The following is a 17697-nucleotide window of genomic DNA, read 5'->3' as shown; positions in this document are numbered from 1 at the left end:
GAATTCAATCAATGGCGATGGGTAAGGGACAGGAAGAGAGAAGAGGAACACTCTGGGCAGAGGGAGCAGCACAGGTCAGAACACTTTAAAAAGTCACCAGTTATCATACAAAATGCCCTTCTTTATCTCACTGTTTCAGAAGCAGGAAGACAGGGGCACCAGGGGGAAGAAGTGACAGAAAACAATGTTCAAATGTCACTAATATTTCCTCTAATTTTTAATGATACAATCCAATGACTGTGCTATGTGAAAAACACACTTACAGCAAAATCTATGAGAATAACCCAGCCACGGAATTAAATTAAGCTTAAAACTCTAACATATTTTATGGTATGCATTGTTGTTGTTCTGCTTGGTAATTAGATACAAAGAGTCAATAGCTTATGAATATCATTGCAATTAGTCTTACTAACTTTTATATAGCCAAAGCACGCACTGCCAGGGCAGCTACTAGTATCTGTGCTGGGAGAAGGGAGGAAATGGGAAGTTTGTGTTCCCTGGTCCCCTCCGGCACTCCCTCATCTTCACCGGTTTCAACATCACTCATGTAACAATATGTGAGCACCTACGGTGTGCCACACACAGTGCCAGGGACTGAGGCACCCAGGCCCCTTCTTGGTCTCAGGAGAAGGGACCGTGACCAGGATTCCAGTGCCCACCGAGTCCCACTCTAGAACACCTGGGCTGTGGGTTTCCCTTGGGCCACAGAGATCCAAGGGTTCCGCTGCTTCCTAGGAATCTTCCAGCTGTGTATATTTGACTCATTCTCTTCCCTCCCACAAATTAAGAAACCATCAATCACACTTCTCTCTTTAACTCTCCTAATAAGGTGAATTTGTATAATTTATATTAAAAACAAAAAGAAAAAAACACAAACAAACTAAAAACCCCAACTTAAATCTATTGTCAAAAGTCCATCCATTAGAAAGTCATTAGGGTTAATAAGCTAACGATCCCGAGACTGTAGTGGATTACGGTGGCGTTTCCCGAGCAGCATGTCTTGGCACACTGTGCCTTGGTCTACCTCGCAGGTTGCAAGTATGCCAAGATGCTGACCTCCTAAACCTCAAGGGGCCAGGTGGGGCTGAGACAGCCTGGGAAACCTTTTCGCTCTGGGCAACCTTTTGCTTCTCCTTTTACTCCAATGTACCATCAAAGTACTACCATTTTCTATGTGTGCTATGAACTGAAAAAGGGTGGAGAGCACTGGCTCACCTTAGAATATTTCTACATTTTGGGAAAGAGTTGAAGACTACCTGACGTGGGTAACCTCGGGCAGGTCAATTCCCCTTAGTGGGCCTCAGTTTACTCACAGGTATGAAGAGGTGGCTACGCTAAATGATCCCTAATTTCCCTTCTAGTTCTACAGTATATTTATTCCAAAAGTTGTGAAATCCCCACATAATATCCTAAAAAATAACATTTTGTGAAGAAAAAAGGCAAAAATTGAAAGTGAGACTTGGAGAGTGCTCAAGGCTTCTAGCTAATCCTTGTTAACTCAACAAACCTGACTGGGTGCCTGCTTTGTGCCAGAGAACTGTGACTGACAGTGGGACCAAACCAAACCGGAGAAGCACATTCCCTGCTCTCTTCAAGCTTAGTCCCCTGGGAACCACAGCCAAAAAAGAAGGCAGTTACAATATAGCGGAATAAGTACTAAAGTGGGGAGATACAGATCGTTGTGGGTATGTGATAGGGGCATCCACTTGGGAAAGGCTGAGTGCAAGAGGTGACACCCAAGACAAGACTCAAAAGACAAGCAGGAGCCACAGAGCAGTGGGGTGGGGGGTGGGGGTGTGAGGCAGCAGTGTACAGTGTGGGGAATGACATTCTAGGCAGAAGGAACACCACTTGCCAAGACCCGGAGATCTAGTGACTTGGGAACTACACGGCTGGACTGTAGGCATTAATTCAAATGGGAGAGCGACGTGACAGGCTGGGAAAAGCCCTGTGGCTGCAGAGTGGAGAACGAACTAGAGGTGGGCAAGATGGAGGTGGGAAGACCCAGTGGCTGCTAAGTCTACTCAGACTATGCAGTGAGCCAGGGAAGGGAACAAAAAGCAAGTTTAAAAGAGCATTCCTTTCAATTCTGCTTAGAGAAGTCAAACAAGGTTTCCTAGAAGCTGAGGCAGAGCTAGGTCTTAAAGGATAGTAAGGAATACACAACAGCATCTTGTTACCATTGTATTTTTGTTCTTATCTTTTTGATGCTCAGATTAAACTAGAACTCTACATTTTTTAAAAAAAAAGGTAGAGAAAACATGTCTAAAAGATTCTTGAGAGGCTCTCTTCATGTGAACCTACTTTCAGTGACACCACTCCTCCAGCGTTAGTGCCTGTGAGGGCTTTGCCATCAGCCTTCCTGACATTTCATACGCTCTCCTTGAGTGAGAGTTCGAGTCTAAACTCCCTGTACACACATCAGGACCATTCTAAAATCTGTAACTCCAGCTCACACCTCTCTCCTGGGCTTTATATCCACCTGCACCTTAGGATCTCCACCCAATGTCCCACAAGCACCTCAAAGTCACAGTTCCTCTCTGAGTCTTTGCTATATTTCTGCCAGAAAACCTAGTATATAGCAGCCAAAAAAAAAGTTAGTTTATTGACCATTTTGATATCCTCTACTCTGAAATGCCTGTTCAAGTTGGTTGCCAATTTTTCTACCAGGTAATCTGTTAGTTCCCTCATAGCCTTTATAAATACGTGTTCTATTTGTGTTAATTTAATTGGGTATATCTCCCACCAGATTAGGGAGGTATTATGTCTCTTTCTTCTTTGTAAGCCTGACACAAGCACAACACTAACATCAAGTGTGTCAAAATCCATAAGAATATTCATAAAATAATGCTAATAAAAAATTCATAAATAAATGCAAGATAATGAAATGTGCGGGGAAAAAAACGACTATTCTTAAAACCAGGAGCGAGAAGGTGGGCAGAAAGTTCGCTTATTCAGAAGCACTAGAATAAGTTCATACAATACAGAATCCAGAAAAGTATACTTATAATTACATGTACAAAAGACCATTTCTTAAAATTACATGATTATCAAAAGCAACAATACCATTTGACTTTCAGGAAATTATTTTCAGGCTATATTTTATAATTAACACCTATAAAATATTTTAAATTGAGTTTTACATAGTAAGTTCTTTTTCAACTCTATCCCTATATATAAATTTATACTCTGCAAAAAAGAATGCACTTCACCATAGCAACAGTTCTATATCAACTCCTACTCAAGTTAGAAAAAGCATATGTAAAAGAAACGAATATTCTGGAATATTCTGAGGTGCCTGCTGGAATAAATCACTCCATTTATTTTGTAAAAATTTAAATATAAGAGTTCAATGTTTCTGTAAAATGTTCTTGTAATTAGGCACAAGGCTATTTTAGTTTCTCAAATCTTGCTTTATTAAACAGTATAATACATCTTTTTCTTTCCATCTCCAAGATGGAACACAGTTATATTCCCAACTCCCTTGCTATTCTGGGCTTCCTTTCTTGACCTAATTTCCACTTGTTTCCCTACATTCTAAGTCTCCCAGTGTCCTCTGAAAAATTACCCAATCCTTCTATCTTTCTAACCTCCGTGCTTAACATCTCTCTCCTACGTTGGCTTACACTGAAACCTGGCTGTTATTCCCCTGTAGCCCTTCCTTTGGAGGCTGAGCTTTCTGCCACCTGCTACCACACATACCTCAGGGTTCAGATTCCTCCTTATCTCCTTCTTTAGGGCTTTACCGCTTCTGCTTGTCCTCACTGCAGACACCCAGAAAGCTCCAGGTCACCAGTCTCCATCCCTTGGAATCTGACACCTGGACCACCTTCGTCTTCCCCTACAAATCCTGCTGTTATCTTAGGTGATGTCAACATTCACGTGGATGACTTTTTCCCAAACTCTGTTCTTTGATCTCCTCATCTCCAAAGACCTTCTCTACTTCTGCCACCCACCTTCCATGGCCATACCTAGGATCTTGCCATTACTCAGAAGAACATTACCTCTGAAATCTTAAAGTCAGGCATCTCATTCTCTGATACAACTTCTCTCACTTAACTAATCCCTACATATTAATTCTTTCATCTCGTCACCAGATTACTTTACTCCCATGTTGACGAAGACTCTCCTTGACCAAACTCTACTCAGGCTCCTCCAAGCCCTCTTCTTGATCAGGCCTCAACCTGGGCCTATAAAAACTGCACCCTCTCAGCACAAATGATTTTATTTACTCACCCCACTAAGAGACTAGAACAAACACTAGCATAGTTTCTAACAGCTCAAGGCCACATGCTCAGGATGACCCCAGTCCCCCCTGAAGTGCCTGCCTGAGAAAGCATAACGCTGCCAGGACAATTTACTGTTTGTTCCGTTCAAAACCTGGTGATGGCCCCTGAATCTCCTCTTAGAGCAGTTACTTCAGAGAGCTTGCAATTATAAATCCTATTTCTGCCACTTTGAGATGTAAATCTTACCACCCAGAATTGTGTTCTCAAGGACTTGCAAACATTCAAGGAGCTAACTCCCCCTTTCCTTCCCAGTCCCTGTGGGTGGGTATAAACGCCAGGTGCCAGTTAGTAAACCCAGGTGAGTTTCACAGTAACCAATCCCTTTTCCCGCTTTTTATAAATTTCCACTTCCCTGAATCTGCTCAAAACGCTTTCTCACTCCTGTTCCTCCTCCCTACTCCCGCCTTCTCCCTTTAAAACGCCTAGGCACTCAGCACAAATTGAAGCTGAGTTCAGTTCACACTGGACTCTTTACCCTATTGCAATAATATTACCAAATAAAACTACCCTTACCCCTTTAATTGGTATATGGCTTTATCTTTGACAATGCAGCTCTATGTAACACATACACACACACACCCTCCCCTCTCACAAGTTCACTTTTTTCCCCAGATTCAATCACTCTCTTGCTGTATTCTCAATCCTTTAGGGAAAAAAATGTAAATTCCTTAATATGGCATATAAGCAAACTGGCCTCTTCCTTATTTCTGAACACTTTTTTCTTTACACTCTACGCTCCAACCTTACTCAGCATCTTCTGTTCCCTGAATTCACCGTGCTCTGCCTCACTTCCAGCCTCTGACATGCTGGTTCCTCAACCTGAACACTCCTCTCCATTTCCCTAGCCCATGCTGACTCGCTCTTCAGTCACCATCTCATCCCTGGGAAATCTCCCCAGTGCTCGCTCTACACTGGGTTAGGTCGACATGCTCCATGCTCCTGGGACATCTTTGCTTCCTATATCATGGCACTTACCAAGCTATATTGTAATAACCTATCTTCTCTGCTAGACCACAAGCTCTCGGAGGGCAGGAATACCGCTGTCTTGCTTACCACTCTCTGTCCTAACGCGCAGTTCACTACCTAGGGCTAAATAGGCACTCAATAAGTATGTGTTAAATGAATAAATATTTAAGATCATTAATGTTCTGTAAGAGAACTTTAGCCCATGTGACAAAAATTCTCACCTGAAATCAGCTGAAGTATCTCTCATTCTTTCACAGAATATTTGAAAATAGTGGAACACAAGACAAAGCATGTAACACTATACCCTAACAAGAATTTGCAAAATCACAGTACTAGCCTTTGTTGGCATTTATAAATACAAAATATTTTTAGTGGGTTACCTAGAATAATTAATTAAAACTAATCCTTTAGCTGCTAAATCTTCGCCTCTATGGATAATCTCTCATTAGAAATAGAACCAATTCCATATTTGGTGGTGAGTATAAAACTATAGCCAAGGATTAGTCCATTTAAAGCCAAAGTTAAAATTCAGGTAAATTTTAAAAACATTGCTTATTATTTAAAAATTTGGGATCAATGTCATCATCTCTTTCTTATTTGGGGGGATAACATGGTACTTACTGATAAATTTGTACTATTGGGAACATACTGATCCTGTTCTCCCAGCAACACATCAATCACAGGGTGCCGGCCACTTTTTATTACGATTTTCCTTTCTTCTTGTAGAGTTGGTCTGCAAAACAAAGTATGTTTCAATTTACTAGGCATGGAAACAGCCTTTATAAGATAGCCTTTATAAGCCTTTATAAGATAGCATGAAAAATTTTGGCCAGTCTGTGAGACAACAAAACTTTAAACATGGACTTGAAGAACATATGTTGAGAATAAGACTCTGAGTATAAAAGCTAAATTTAACTATAAAATAAGAATTGGGAAGACAGTTATTATAATGACAGTGCTCTGAAGCACAAACTTCAGCAGAGTCTTATGATGGCTCCACTATGGAGACCTGCCTTTACAAGACCCTTTTATTTTTTTTTAGTTTTCTACTATTCTCTAAGATATTTTCATTAATAAAAATTACAATTCAGTCTATTGCTACTTAAACCATTTTCAGTAACAAGTGTAATAAAGGAAATCATGTAAAATTATTTATAGATTTAATTATTACATTAATATACATTAGATGTTGGACTTAGGGATAGAAAGACCTAAAATTTTCATATTCTGTTCAATTAAAACATCTTTCAGGGGCCAGTCCAGTGGTGTAGTGGTTGGGTTTGCACGCTCCGCTTCAGCAGCCCAGGGTTCATGGGTTCGGATCCCGGGCGTAGACCTACACACCGCTCGTCAAGCCATGCTGTGGCAGGCGTCCCACATATAAAATAGAGGAAGATGGGCATGGATATTAGGTCAGGGCTAATCTTCCTCACAAAAAAAAAAAAAAAACAAAGGAAAAAAATCTATGGGCTTTAGTATCTTTCACTTTTTTTGATATAAAAATTTTTTTGCCTTGCTGGTCTTGTTTTGCAAGCTTTCCTATTTCTGTTTTTATCTCTAGCTTTCTCTATTTATGAAAGCTCCCATGAGCAGTGTCCTACTCTCAGTCTCCTCCCCAGAGGTCACCACTGAGACCAGTTTGGTGTCTGCCCTTCTCAACCTCCTTCTATGCAGTTAGGTTTATATATACCCATCATATTGGTTTGTGATTTCTTAAAAAAACAGAATCATACTGTAATATATCATTCCACAATTACTTTTCTTTTTTCCTTAACCCTCAGTGCACATAAAACAGATTTCACCACTTACCATATGGGTCCAATGGACTCATTTTTTTTTTTAATATTTCTAAGTCATTTTACAAATAAGTTGCAAAAGTTAAGAATAAAGAGGTAGTAAAAAAAACCTCATGACAAACGTTAGTAAGAATTTAAACAGAGCAAATCTCAAATTTTTACTCCATATTTTCCTGGTTTTGAAGGCATATATACCTGAAATGGCCAACACACTCAGAATGTAATTAACTGTTCATCAGCTGTCATGCACGCACCTGGACCATACTCATCAATAAACACTAATTCTAGATTTCAATACATTTCTTACAGGTTCTAGCTTATCATTATTTCTAGTTCTTCTCCTACTTTCACTGACAAAAATGCAATATTTGAAGAATTCTTTGAAATCTTTTAAAGCTCATAATTTTGTTGATGAGAAGACAGCCATCTTCTTTGCTTCATAACTGCAAAACATTTTCATTTTTATATTTATAAATACAATTAGAATAATCAAATGATATTTTTATTTCATATCATCTATTTTCTTTCAATCTTCTGCCTTCAGCAACTGTCTACCTACAAACAGTATCAAATAAATTTTAGTGCACAAACATCATACGAGATAAAACAATACTGCCACATGTCCTTTTACAAAATAGGATGGTCCAGATTCTTGCCACCAAATACTGCATGATGTATGCTTCCTATGGAATAGCTAACTGGATGAGAATACTACATTTCATTTTGCCTTTACAAATAAACTATTCACACAGTGATTCTTGAGTTTCATAAAATTCAGCTAGGATATTGTTATCTGAACACTCATAATCTGAGATTTTGTTTTCACAAGAAATTCCACCATCATCATTACTATCTAGGGCACTGCTATCTTTCTCCACATATTCATCTTTTGATTAATCTAATAACTGTGAAATGTCTTCTGTCAAGTTTTTCCTCTTTGCTATTATGGTGAAAAATGAAAAATTCTGAATTCTTAACCATGTTCACTGAAAGTCAAAAGCAGACAACAACAGTGGCATCTCCAGTCTTTTTTTATACCTACTTGAAAGATGATGTAACACTTCGGGCAATACAATGAGAAAACTGAAGAATGATGTGACAGTGATTTCTACCTCACTTTTGCATTATCATTCTCCAGTTTTCTTTTTACTTTAGACTTTCATAGCATAGTGAGAATAACTGATAAACAATGATGAAATAATTCCTAGGATGATGAAATAGTAAAATGTTTCAGACATATGAAAGATAAAATCATTAAAGATCCTAAAACGCATCATAGATTTATAAAAGGGTCCAATGGACCCATATGGTAAATGCAAGACAGAAGGAGTTTTAGTCTTCTTAAAAAAAAAAAAGAAAAGTAAATTTTCTCTTTGTTTTTTGGAAGACTTTTAAGAAACTGAAAACTGAAATTAGGTCCAACGGACCCTGATGGTATGGTATACAGAAGATTAAGGATCACTTCTTGTCAGCTCTTCAGCATTCTTTGGAAGCTGCAGCACACACGAGTTAGCTGTTCTCTGTTGTTGAACATTTAGACTGTCTAGATTTTCACTATTATAAACAATGCTGCAATGAACAATCCTATACATGTGCCCATGTGCATGTCCAAGTGTTTCTTTAAGCTAGAGGAAATTCTTGAAGTGAAACTTCTAAGTCATAGGGTATACATATTTTTTAACAAAGTAAGAGTAGCTATATCAATTTATCTTCCCACCAGCAGGATACGAAGGCTGACTTGTTTTTTCCTACCCTCACCTGAAGTTGGTATTATCAAACTTTCTAATTTTTAACAATGTGGTGAGTGAACAGTGTTATCTCATTGTTTTAATTGCACTCATTGATTATTAAGGGTGAACATCTTTTCATCAATTTCTTGGCCATTTGTGGTCTTTTTCATCATAATATCCTATCAATGACCCCATCAAATTCTTTGACTCAGAACTTTCACATATAAGCACATTTCTAAACTTACTCATAACACCAAGAAATACTACCTTCCTAAATACTTAAATTCTTCTTCTTAAAAATATATGGCTAACAAAACCCAAGAATGTACACTCTCATTTCTCAAAGAAAGCGACTGAAGAATCTTCTGAGTAAACAATTTGAAATCATTCTTTGGGAAGAAATATTTAAAATTACAGGAAAAGGACAGTTCTTGGATTTTAGAGTATAATTCTAAAGATAGGACTTTTATCTGGATGGGTTATAAATTTACTGTAAAAGAAAAAAAATGAAACCATCTGTAAGTGATATCAGTTTTAAAATAAAATCCTAGGTGCTCTGCCAAGTGAAATCAATAAATCATACTCATGACATTGATACGATTTCCCAGGAAGGTTTTCACTTTAGAATAAAATTTTGAGTGATTTGCTCTGCTCTAAAATCTACACTGACTTATTCTGTTGCTATTATATAATGACAAAACACTTCCTGACACAGTAAGAAGCAAATGATAATTCACAGAGCTGAGATGATATACTAGGATAGGATAGTCACAGCAAGAAGGATATGAAAATCACGTTGATGGTATCTTATGGCGTTGAAGGAGAAAGAACTGAGGAAATCTGGATGTTACCTAGAAAGAACGAAACACTGAACTTGAATAATCTGATTTATTTTATATTTTTAAAATTGCATCTTTCTCCTTTAAATGCCCCAGAGATACAGAACATAATCTACGTTAGTAAAACAATTTAATATCCAGAATACAAATTGGATAGAAAGACCTAGCATAAAATTTTTTGCCTAAAGTTTTAGACTACAGTGAATAAAATGTCCTAATAGCATGTAGAAAGAAAAGATTGCAATTATGAAGCCAAATAATCAATTTGAACTAACTGCAATAGCTCAAATGCACTAATAAGCTTGGAGACCTAAGGAAAAATAGTATAAATTTCAGATACTTAAATACTAGCTTAAAATGCATTTTGGATAAAAGTTTCCTATTTCATGGCTATTTACACTCAATTTTATGGTTGCTAAAAGAGACTGATTACATTACTTAAAGGTTATGGCATAATTTTTCCTTTAAATTTTTTCAGGTGGATTTTTCTTGATATAAAATATATAGTATCCAATAAAGTAATTTAGCATGTCAAATATTTCCTGAAATTGTCTTACTGACAGAATAGATGGTTTGGAACAATCTCTACTGAGGACAAATAAAAAGTTGGATAAAGTATAAACAGCTACTCAAAGACACCTGATAACTAACAGGACAGCAAGGATTACCAGGCCAGGAGCTGGGGTAGGACAGAGGCCCAGGGAGGGTGGTTGCTGATCTCTGAGGGAAGGGAACAGCTGAGGCTGAGCACTACGGACAGCTCTGCTCTGGACTGAGACACCAAGGGGCTGCACACCAGGCATACGAGTGCATCTGAAGTAAGAAGTGCAGCCTTTGAATCTCGGAATCATCTCAAGCCCTGATACAAATCAAGTGATGCCAGATTGTTATTAGTATCTTAAGATGCCTGGTAGAAGCAAACATGACTCTTCCAGAAGGAATAAATATCAAATTATTTCTACAAATGATTTTTCAAATACAATGCAAAATATACAGAAGATAATTAAAATAACCAAGCATTCAGGGAGAGACATGAATGAAAACAAGCGGAGACAAGAGACAACAGACAACAGAAACAGACCCACAAGGACTCCAGATATTTGAATTATCAGATACAGACTTGAAGATAACTATGCTTACTGTGTTCAAAGAGACAGACAAGGTTGAGAAATGACAGAGAACTAAAAATGATTTTTAAAAAACAAACTATTATAGGTATGAAAGATTCTAACAACCTTTAAGTTGAGATATTTTTTATTAAAGACAAAGAATTTTTATAATACTTAATTCTTTCTGATTTTTGAGTAAACATCTATGAGTAATAATTGCTATTTACTACGTGTTTATTACCTGCCTGGTCCTGCTTAGAAGTTTCACATATATCTTTATTTCATTTCATCTGCACAACATCTCCGAGAAGTAGGTGTTATTTTGCCAATGCAGAAACTGAGGATCAGAGAGGTTAAGTAACATGCTTAAGGTCAGCTGTTAAATAACTAAGCTAGTGTTCAAACCCATGCCTGTCTGATCCAAAGTCTACACTCTGAAGGATGTGCCTAAAAGAGAGATTTAAATTTTACTTACGCAAATCAAGGAATCTCTTGATACATACTGGAAGATGCCAAAAGAACAAGGAGAAGTGCCAAACTGAAAAATTTGGCACCAAACTTGCATATAATAGATACTCTAAAAATGTTCGTTAAATCTCTGATGAGTCTAGGAATTAATCATATAGTTTTTGTGATGTAATAAGAGATATATTTTTACTCCTCAGTTTCTGCCAAAACTACATCTCAATAAAGAATTCCTACAACTTTAAGATTTATCCCATTTACTAATTCATAACTTTACTTTTTACAATTTTATATATGGATGCCTGAGATTTAAATAAGAGTACAGTGCATGGCTAGTTAGTGACAGAGGGTGGGCTAGAACCAGGCCTCTGACATCAAAGCTAGATTCTGGTTATCACAATACACTGAAAATTATACATTATTTTAAACTACATATTATGTGTCATATATATGTATGTTTAGGTGTACATATAGATATATATACACACACATATAGATATGAAAATTTCAATCTGTTGTAATGGAGCAATCCACATACCAATTTGGTGTAATGGAGCAAACCACATACCATATACTACCTTTCTTTTTTCACTAGCTACAGCAGCAACAAATGGCAAAAGGCCACTTGAAGAAGCATAAGAAGGGATAAACCAGGCTAAGCATTTTTCAATGGGAAGAACTTTATCTGAACACACACTAAGTGACGAGGCTGTAGCCAATCCTCTGCTTAATTCAGACACAGAATCCACTAGGAAAAGTTTACTTCACATGCCTTGTGTACCGAGAAAGAACTCCTACTAAGATTGCAATACACAAGGAAGAAATCAAGCCAACTGCAGGTAGACTCTTATTCTTTTGGAACTAGATTCAACTGGAGTAAACTGACATATCTCATTTTTTATGGATGGTAAATAGGATATAATTTTTCCCCACTTACTACACTGTAAAGTTTCAGCTCTAAAACGCCTACAGATAACTGACTAGGCAAATCTGTATGTTTCAATCCCTTCAATGTGACAAAAATTGGGCAACAATGAAAAAGCAAAAAACCTTTTAAGCAAAACTGTTGTGCCCGACACTGTAGATACACTCCACACCTAAACAGACAGCAAAACAAAAGGAAACAAAACAGCAAACTGTGTACATTTTGGGTCCATAACTGGTGTAGTCATTCCTCCAACTCTCCTCCCACAAATAAATAAATGCTTTACATTAAACAAACTATTTTTTAACATCCACTATGCTAGGTATAGAAGCCAATGAAATTTAAAAAAAGGTATTTGACACAAACCAGAGAGGAAACCAAGTTATGAAGGCAGTATGAAGCACAACATATCTACTAATGAACTCTGTGTGCCACAAGCACTGATGGGCAATATCTCTTCCATGTTTTCTTTTTAGTCCTCACAATAAGCCAGTGAGTTAAATATTCTCTTAATTTTTCTTACACATCTGAAAAAACTGAGGCTTTGTGTTACAGACAATACTTGTGTCCCCTCCAAAATTCATATGTTGAAACTTAATACCTAAGGTGATGGTATTAGGAGGTGGGGGCCTTTGGGAGGTGATTAGGTCATAACGGCAGAGACCTCACGAATGGGCTAGTGCTCTTACAAGAGACCCCAGAGAGCCTCAATAGGGTAATGCCCACTGGAGCCACAGAGGGCCACTAGCATGCAATTGCAGCCTGGGGGAGTTCCAGGAGCAAGCCCAGGCACACAGCACCAGGGGAAGTGCGGCAACAGAGAACCACCACAGAGGCAGGGCCCAAGCAGAGCCACCATGAGGCCAGGGTGGCCTGGAGCCCTGGGGGCCCAATCTTTACCCAGCAAAGCTAAAGGAAAAGGACTGCAGCCCCAGTGGGTCTGGAAAGCAGGATCCCTCGCATTCCCCCCACCCCCGACCCCAGACCCCAGAAGGGTCTAGAAGGCAGAACCCTCACCCCAGTGGGTCTTGAGGGCAAAGTATTGAGCCGAAGATCTGGCTCAAGCTTAAGGTTTTAGATTTATTAGGAAGAGTAATTTGAGAGCAACAGAGAGTAACTTGTTTCAGAATGAATCATACCTTGAGTCTCACTCACATCTGATTTAAATGATATTTATATGAGACTTTTATAATTACAAAGTTAAACATATTATAAAGTGTTCAAGTTAAAGCTAACAAATGAAAGAACTGCTCCTTTATAAAAATGTCACCCACATAAACTTAAAAATTGAAATATATAACATTTACCTCTAGAGTTATAGTGAACATCTGCTTTCATTGTACTCAGTGATACGGCAAGCAAGAACGGAATTTGTTAATTTTAAATCAAGCCATATGTGTATGAAATTCAACTTTACCAAGAATCCAATATATCTGAGTAATTTTAATATTTTATAATAAAAACAATAAAATTAATTGAATATTGCCATCTGATCTAAAGCACTGAAAAGGGAGGGGAATAAAACAAAATATTATTACCTGCAGTAGTCTCCTTGCTTAGCGACCTTGGCCAGGGAGAAAATGCAGTCAACAGTTGCTAGGTGATGTACTGCTTTACACAAGGAGTGATAATGTTCACTGAAATTCCTACAGAAGCAACACCAACCAAAAGGTGAGCAAATTGATTTTTTAGACCTATAAAAGCTGTACAGTAAGTAATCACTTTATTAGCTAAGAAGAGCATAAACAAAATAACCATGCATATCTAGTAGTTAAGAGAGATAGAAATTACATTCAACTACTTTTCTGTTTAATAATAATAACTTGATTATTGAGGCTTCCTTTTATTTCATTTGGAGAGAATTATATATATTTAAAACAGCTTCTATACAAAGATGTCTAATATTAATATATTAAAAATATATTATATTTTTTACTTATACTTTATACAGTATATTTTTTACTTCTTTGAGTAGACAGAGCACAATGAAGATGATTTATCTATTTCTCACTGAATTAAAATTCGCCAAAACAATGTGAACCCCCGTTAACAGCGTTAAGAGTCTGTGCAAAACCCCAAACACAAAGGAGATTGGCCCCTGGCATCAGAGAGGCAGCACTCAACTGCCACCTTAAAAATGCCTCTTAGTTCTGAAGATGCCACATGCTGCATGCACCTAACACTCCGGAGTGGTTGCCCAGTGATCACGCCTTGTCATTCCTGGTCTGGCTTCAATCTGAGATCTGACCACTCATTTACCCCTTGGACTGTGGCCTATTCTGTCCTTGTTCTAATTAATGACCCACCTGGTCTTCCTATCCTCGTACTCTCTTTCACCACAGAGCAGCCACATTTGATGTTTCTGCTCTTGCGTCTCTGGATATGAGTATCAAGTACCTTTGCCACTAAAAAAAAAGTCCGTTTTTTCTTACTCTCACTCCTTCCTTCTCAGGTACTGTCCAGGCCACCAAGACCCTAATTTGCTGCTATCCAGCAGCCTTGGGTTGAGGGTAACTGCCCCTGATGATCTTCCAGTTTCTGGAATTGAAATGAGTGACATAGCTCTCAGTGGGTACCACTTCAGTTTAAAAAAAAAAAAAAAGATCGGAAAGCATAAGGTAATTACTTTGATATGGACAACATGTTCTTTCTCATGTCAATTACAGACAAGTGAATAAAATGAAAAACTATCATAAGCCTTAAACATCATCATCATCATGCTTACAAAGCCTTGCTTGACTTCTTAGTCTTTGTCCATTTGCTATACTTTGCCAAGAGATTATCCATACTTTGAAAAATAATGAGCTGAAAATGGGCAATTCAGGTAATAACCTGACAGACACAGTTTATATCATAACAACAGGCAAATTTGTCACTAAGCTACCAACCAACTTAAGGATGGCCAAAGCACTATGATGCAATCTCTGGCCAAAAGATATTGCTGGGTCCATGGGAAGCAGATTAAGACACCTGGGTTCTAAAGCTGTTATGACAGCCAGAGAAGTTTACCACCAGATGTTACTCAATGATGTGTGAAGCTAATAAAAATGCAAAATATTTTATTTTTTATTAGCAAATGCATTTCTAAAATATTTGAACTACTGTATGAGAGAGAATTCATTTTTCTTAAAAAAATTTGCAATTGAAAAGATTATTCAATACTCACAGCCCACCTTCTAGAACACAAAAGAAGAGACATGTTTTTTGAGAGAGGGTTCCATTCAGTTTCTTACAGTCTTGATTTCTTGCAATATTTGGATCAAAAGTAACATGACTAATGCACAACAGTTAGTATCTCCGTAAGAGACAAATCCACTTGTATAGCTGGTATTCAATCCTGATGTCAGGTTCATTGAGGTTAATTTTTTAAATGACATCATATTCACACCATCTGGCACCTCAATAAATGGTGTGCATAACAATCAATGCTGTTCTCAAGTGGGGGCTCTAGTTGCAAATGCTCTAGCTAAATTTCAGCCAATAGTCTTTTTTTACATAAAAATTTTAATACATTTTTATTCTGAAAGTAATGTGTACATTATAGAAACTTTTGAAATCATGTATTTGCAAAGTAAATTAAAACCTCCAGTAAGCTCACCATCCAGAACTAATCAGTTAACATTAGAGATTATATATATACGAGTAGACTTTTCTCCAAAGAAGATATACAAATGGCCAATAAGCATATTAATAATATAACAGTAAGCATATATATACTGAATCTTTAAAAATATAAAGATGTGTATGCTGTGTATGTATGTGCATTTATACATACAGAATTGATTCACACGAATACTATTTTGCATCCTTTTCTTCACTTATTAGTGTATCATGAGCAACAGATTCTTCTGTGATATTGTATTTAATGTTATCTCACTCTTAGCAACTCTTAACTATAGGAAAGGGGTTGTTATGATGAAAGCAGAATTCTCCTGGGTTAATTTGGTAGAAGGCCTGGCAGAGGGCTGATACAGTAAGAATGGTTTGAGGTGACAGTGGGGTGCTAGAAGAGAACAGGAGAAGAAGAGGCAAATCAAAGAGACATCTCAAAGAGAAAAAGACAAACAGGAATCTGATAACAGATAAAGGGACAAAAACAAAGAAAGAATCAAGGATAATGCCAGTTTTTAGCCCAGGAGACGTGAACTTTCTTTAACCTAGAATAACGACAGGGAAAATATAACCCAGACCTACAAAATCATGTATACCATGAATAGAATAAATATGAATTACCCACCAAACCCCAGGACCCTCGAACGTGGCCCCTGAAGTGTGAAAGGAGTAACTTTAGGCCTATTTTCATGCTCTCAGTGATACTACTAAGGGAAAAGCCAGGAGAACTGAGAGACGCCAGGGCTCTGAAAACCCTTAAAATGAGAAATTGAAAGTCCATTGCAAAAGGAACTGAATAGACCAAGTTTCCATCGCTGGATTCAAGACTCTGAGTCAAGATAACCTCAAAAGATTCAGGATTAAGTAAATTAGAATCTCTTTCTGATCCTATAATTCAAGCTTCCCCTGGGCAAAAGGAGATGGTACCAACTTACTATCTTTTAAAAATTGTCACACAGTATCTTCTTTGTTCTTTTATTTCACTTGTCAGATTGGTTACTCTGGAATAAAGCTACCCGAAAGACCTCACTGAACATCTGCTGTTTAAGTTTTTAAAGAGAAAGACTAACAGAGAGATTTCTGTTAGAACGATGCCTATGGATTCATCACGGGAAGGCTCTACAGCCTGATGGTAAGGGGCACACACCCCACCAGCAGATACCCTGGGTTGAATCTGGGCTCCAGTCCTGACCCTTACTGTGGGCAACTTCTTATTCCTGTATCTCACTTTATTCATCTGTAAATTGGGGATGATAATAATATTTCACTCATAGCGCTCTTGTGAGGAATAATGAGCTAATATATATAAAGTCCTTAGACAAATGGTGGTCCAGAGCTGGCTCCTATGGACTCATGAAAGTCAACTATGCACATCTCTTCCCAACTCCAGTCCAGCGGTAGCTTGAAATCAGTCATGGGGGCAGAATTTACGCTACAGCAATCAGCAAACACCACAAACACTACTACTCTTCCAGAGATCTGGCTGTTAACCATTAACCAGCACACCACTGTCTTAAATCTGTCAATATGAATACATGGCTATTAATAATTCAAGAACATGAGACATTCTTTGAGATGAAAGCAAGGACTCTTCAAAAAAAATCTCATATTATAAAAAACAAAAAAGGTGGGGGACTAGTCTAGATTCAAATAGACTAAAGAAACATAATAACCAAAGGCAACGTGTGAAAGTTGATTAGAGCTTTCATTTAAAAATTTGAGGTGGGGGAAACTGAGGAAACATTTCTTAAATTAATATTACTTTTTCTTAGTGTGATTAACAGTGTTAAGATTATATAGCAAAATGTTCTTATTTTTAAAAGAGATATGCTTAAGTATTTAGGGGGTGAAGCGTTATAATGTCTAAAATTTACTTTCAAATGGTTCAGGAAAAAAAGTATATGAGAGAGATATAAAGCAAATGTGGCAAAATGTTAACACTTGATAAATCTAGGTGAAGGGTATA

General features: G+C 37.5%; 1 protein-coding gene across 3 annotated transcripts in view; it reads right to left on the bottom strand.

The window, feature by feature from the left end:
• The window catches only part of MSH3 (mutS homolog 3), a 176915-nt gene that overhangs the window by 59171 nt on the left and 100047 nt on the right, over positions 1–17697 (bottom strand). For all 3 annotated transcript variants that reach the window (XM_058523611.1, XM_058523690.1, XM_058523772.1), the window contains exons 18-19: positions 13658–13765; positions 5877–5988 (exon numbers count right to left, since the gene is read on the bottom strand). In XM_058523611.1, the coding sequence (XP_058379594.1) occupies positions 5877–5988; positions 13658–13765 (220 nt within the window). The remainder of the gene's footprint in view (positions 1–5876; positions 5989–13657; positions 13766–17697) is intronic.

The sequence above is a fragment of the Diceros bicornis genome, chromosome 1 (assembly GCF_020826845.1).
Source record: "Diceros bicornis minor isolate mBicDic1 chromosome 1, mDicBic1.mat.cur, whole genome shotgun sequence".
NCBI lineage: Eukaryota > Metazoa > Chordata > Mammalia > Perissodactyla > Rhinocerotidae > Diceros > Diceros bicornis.
This window is presented reverse-complemented; position numbering and strand designations above follow the sequence as displayed.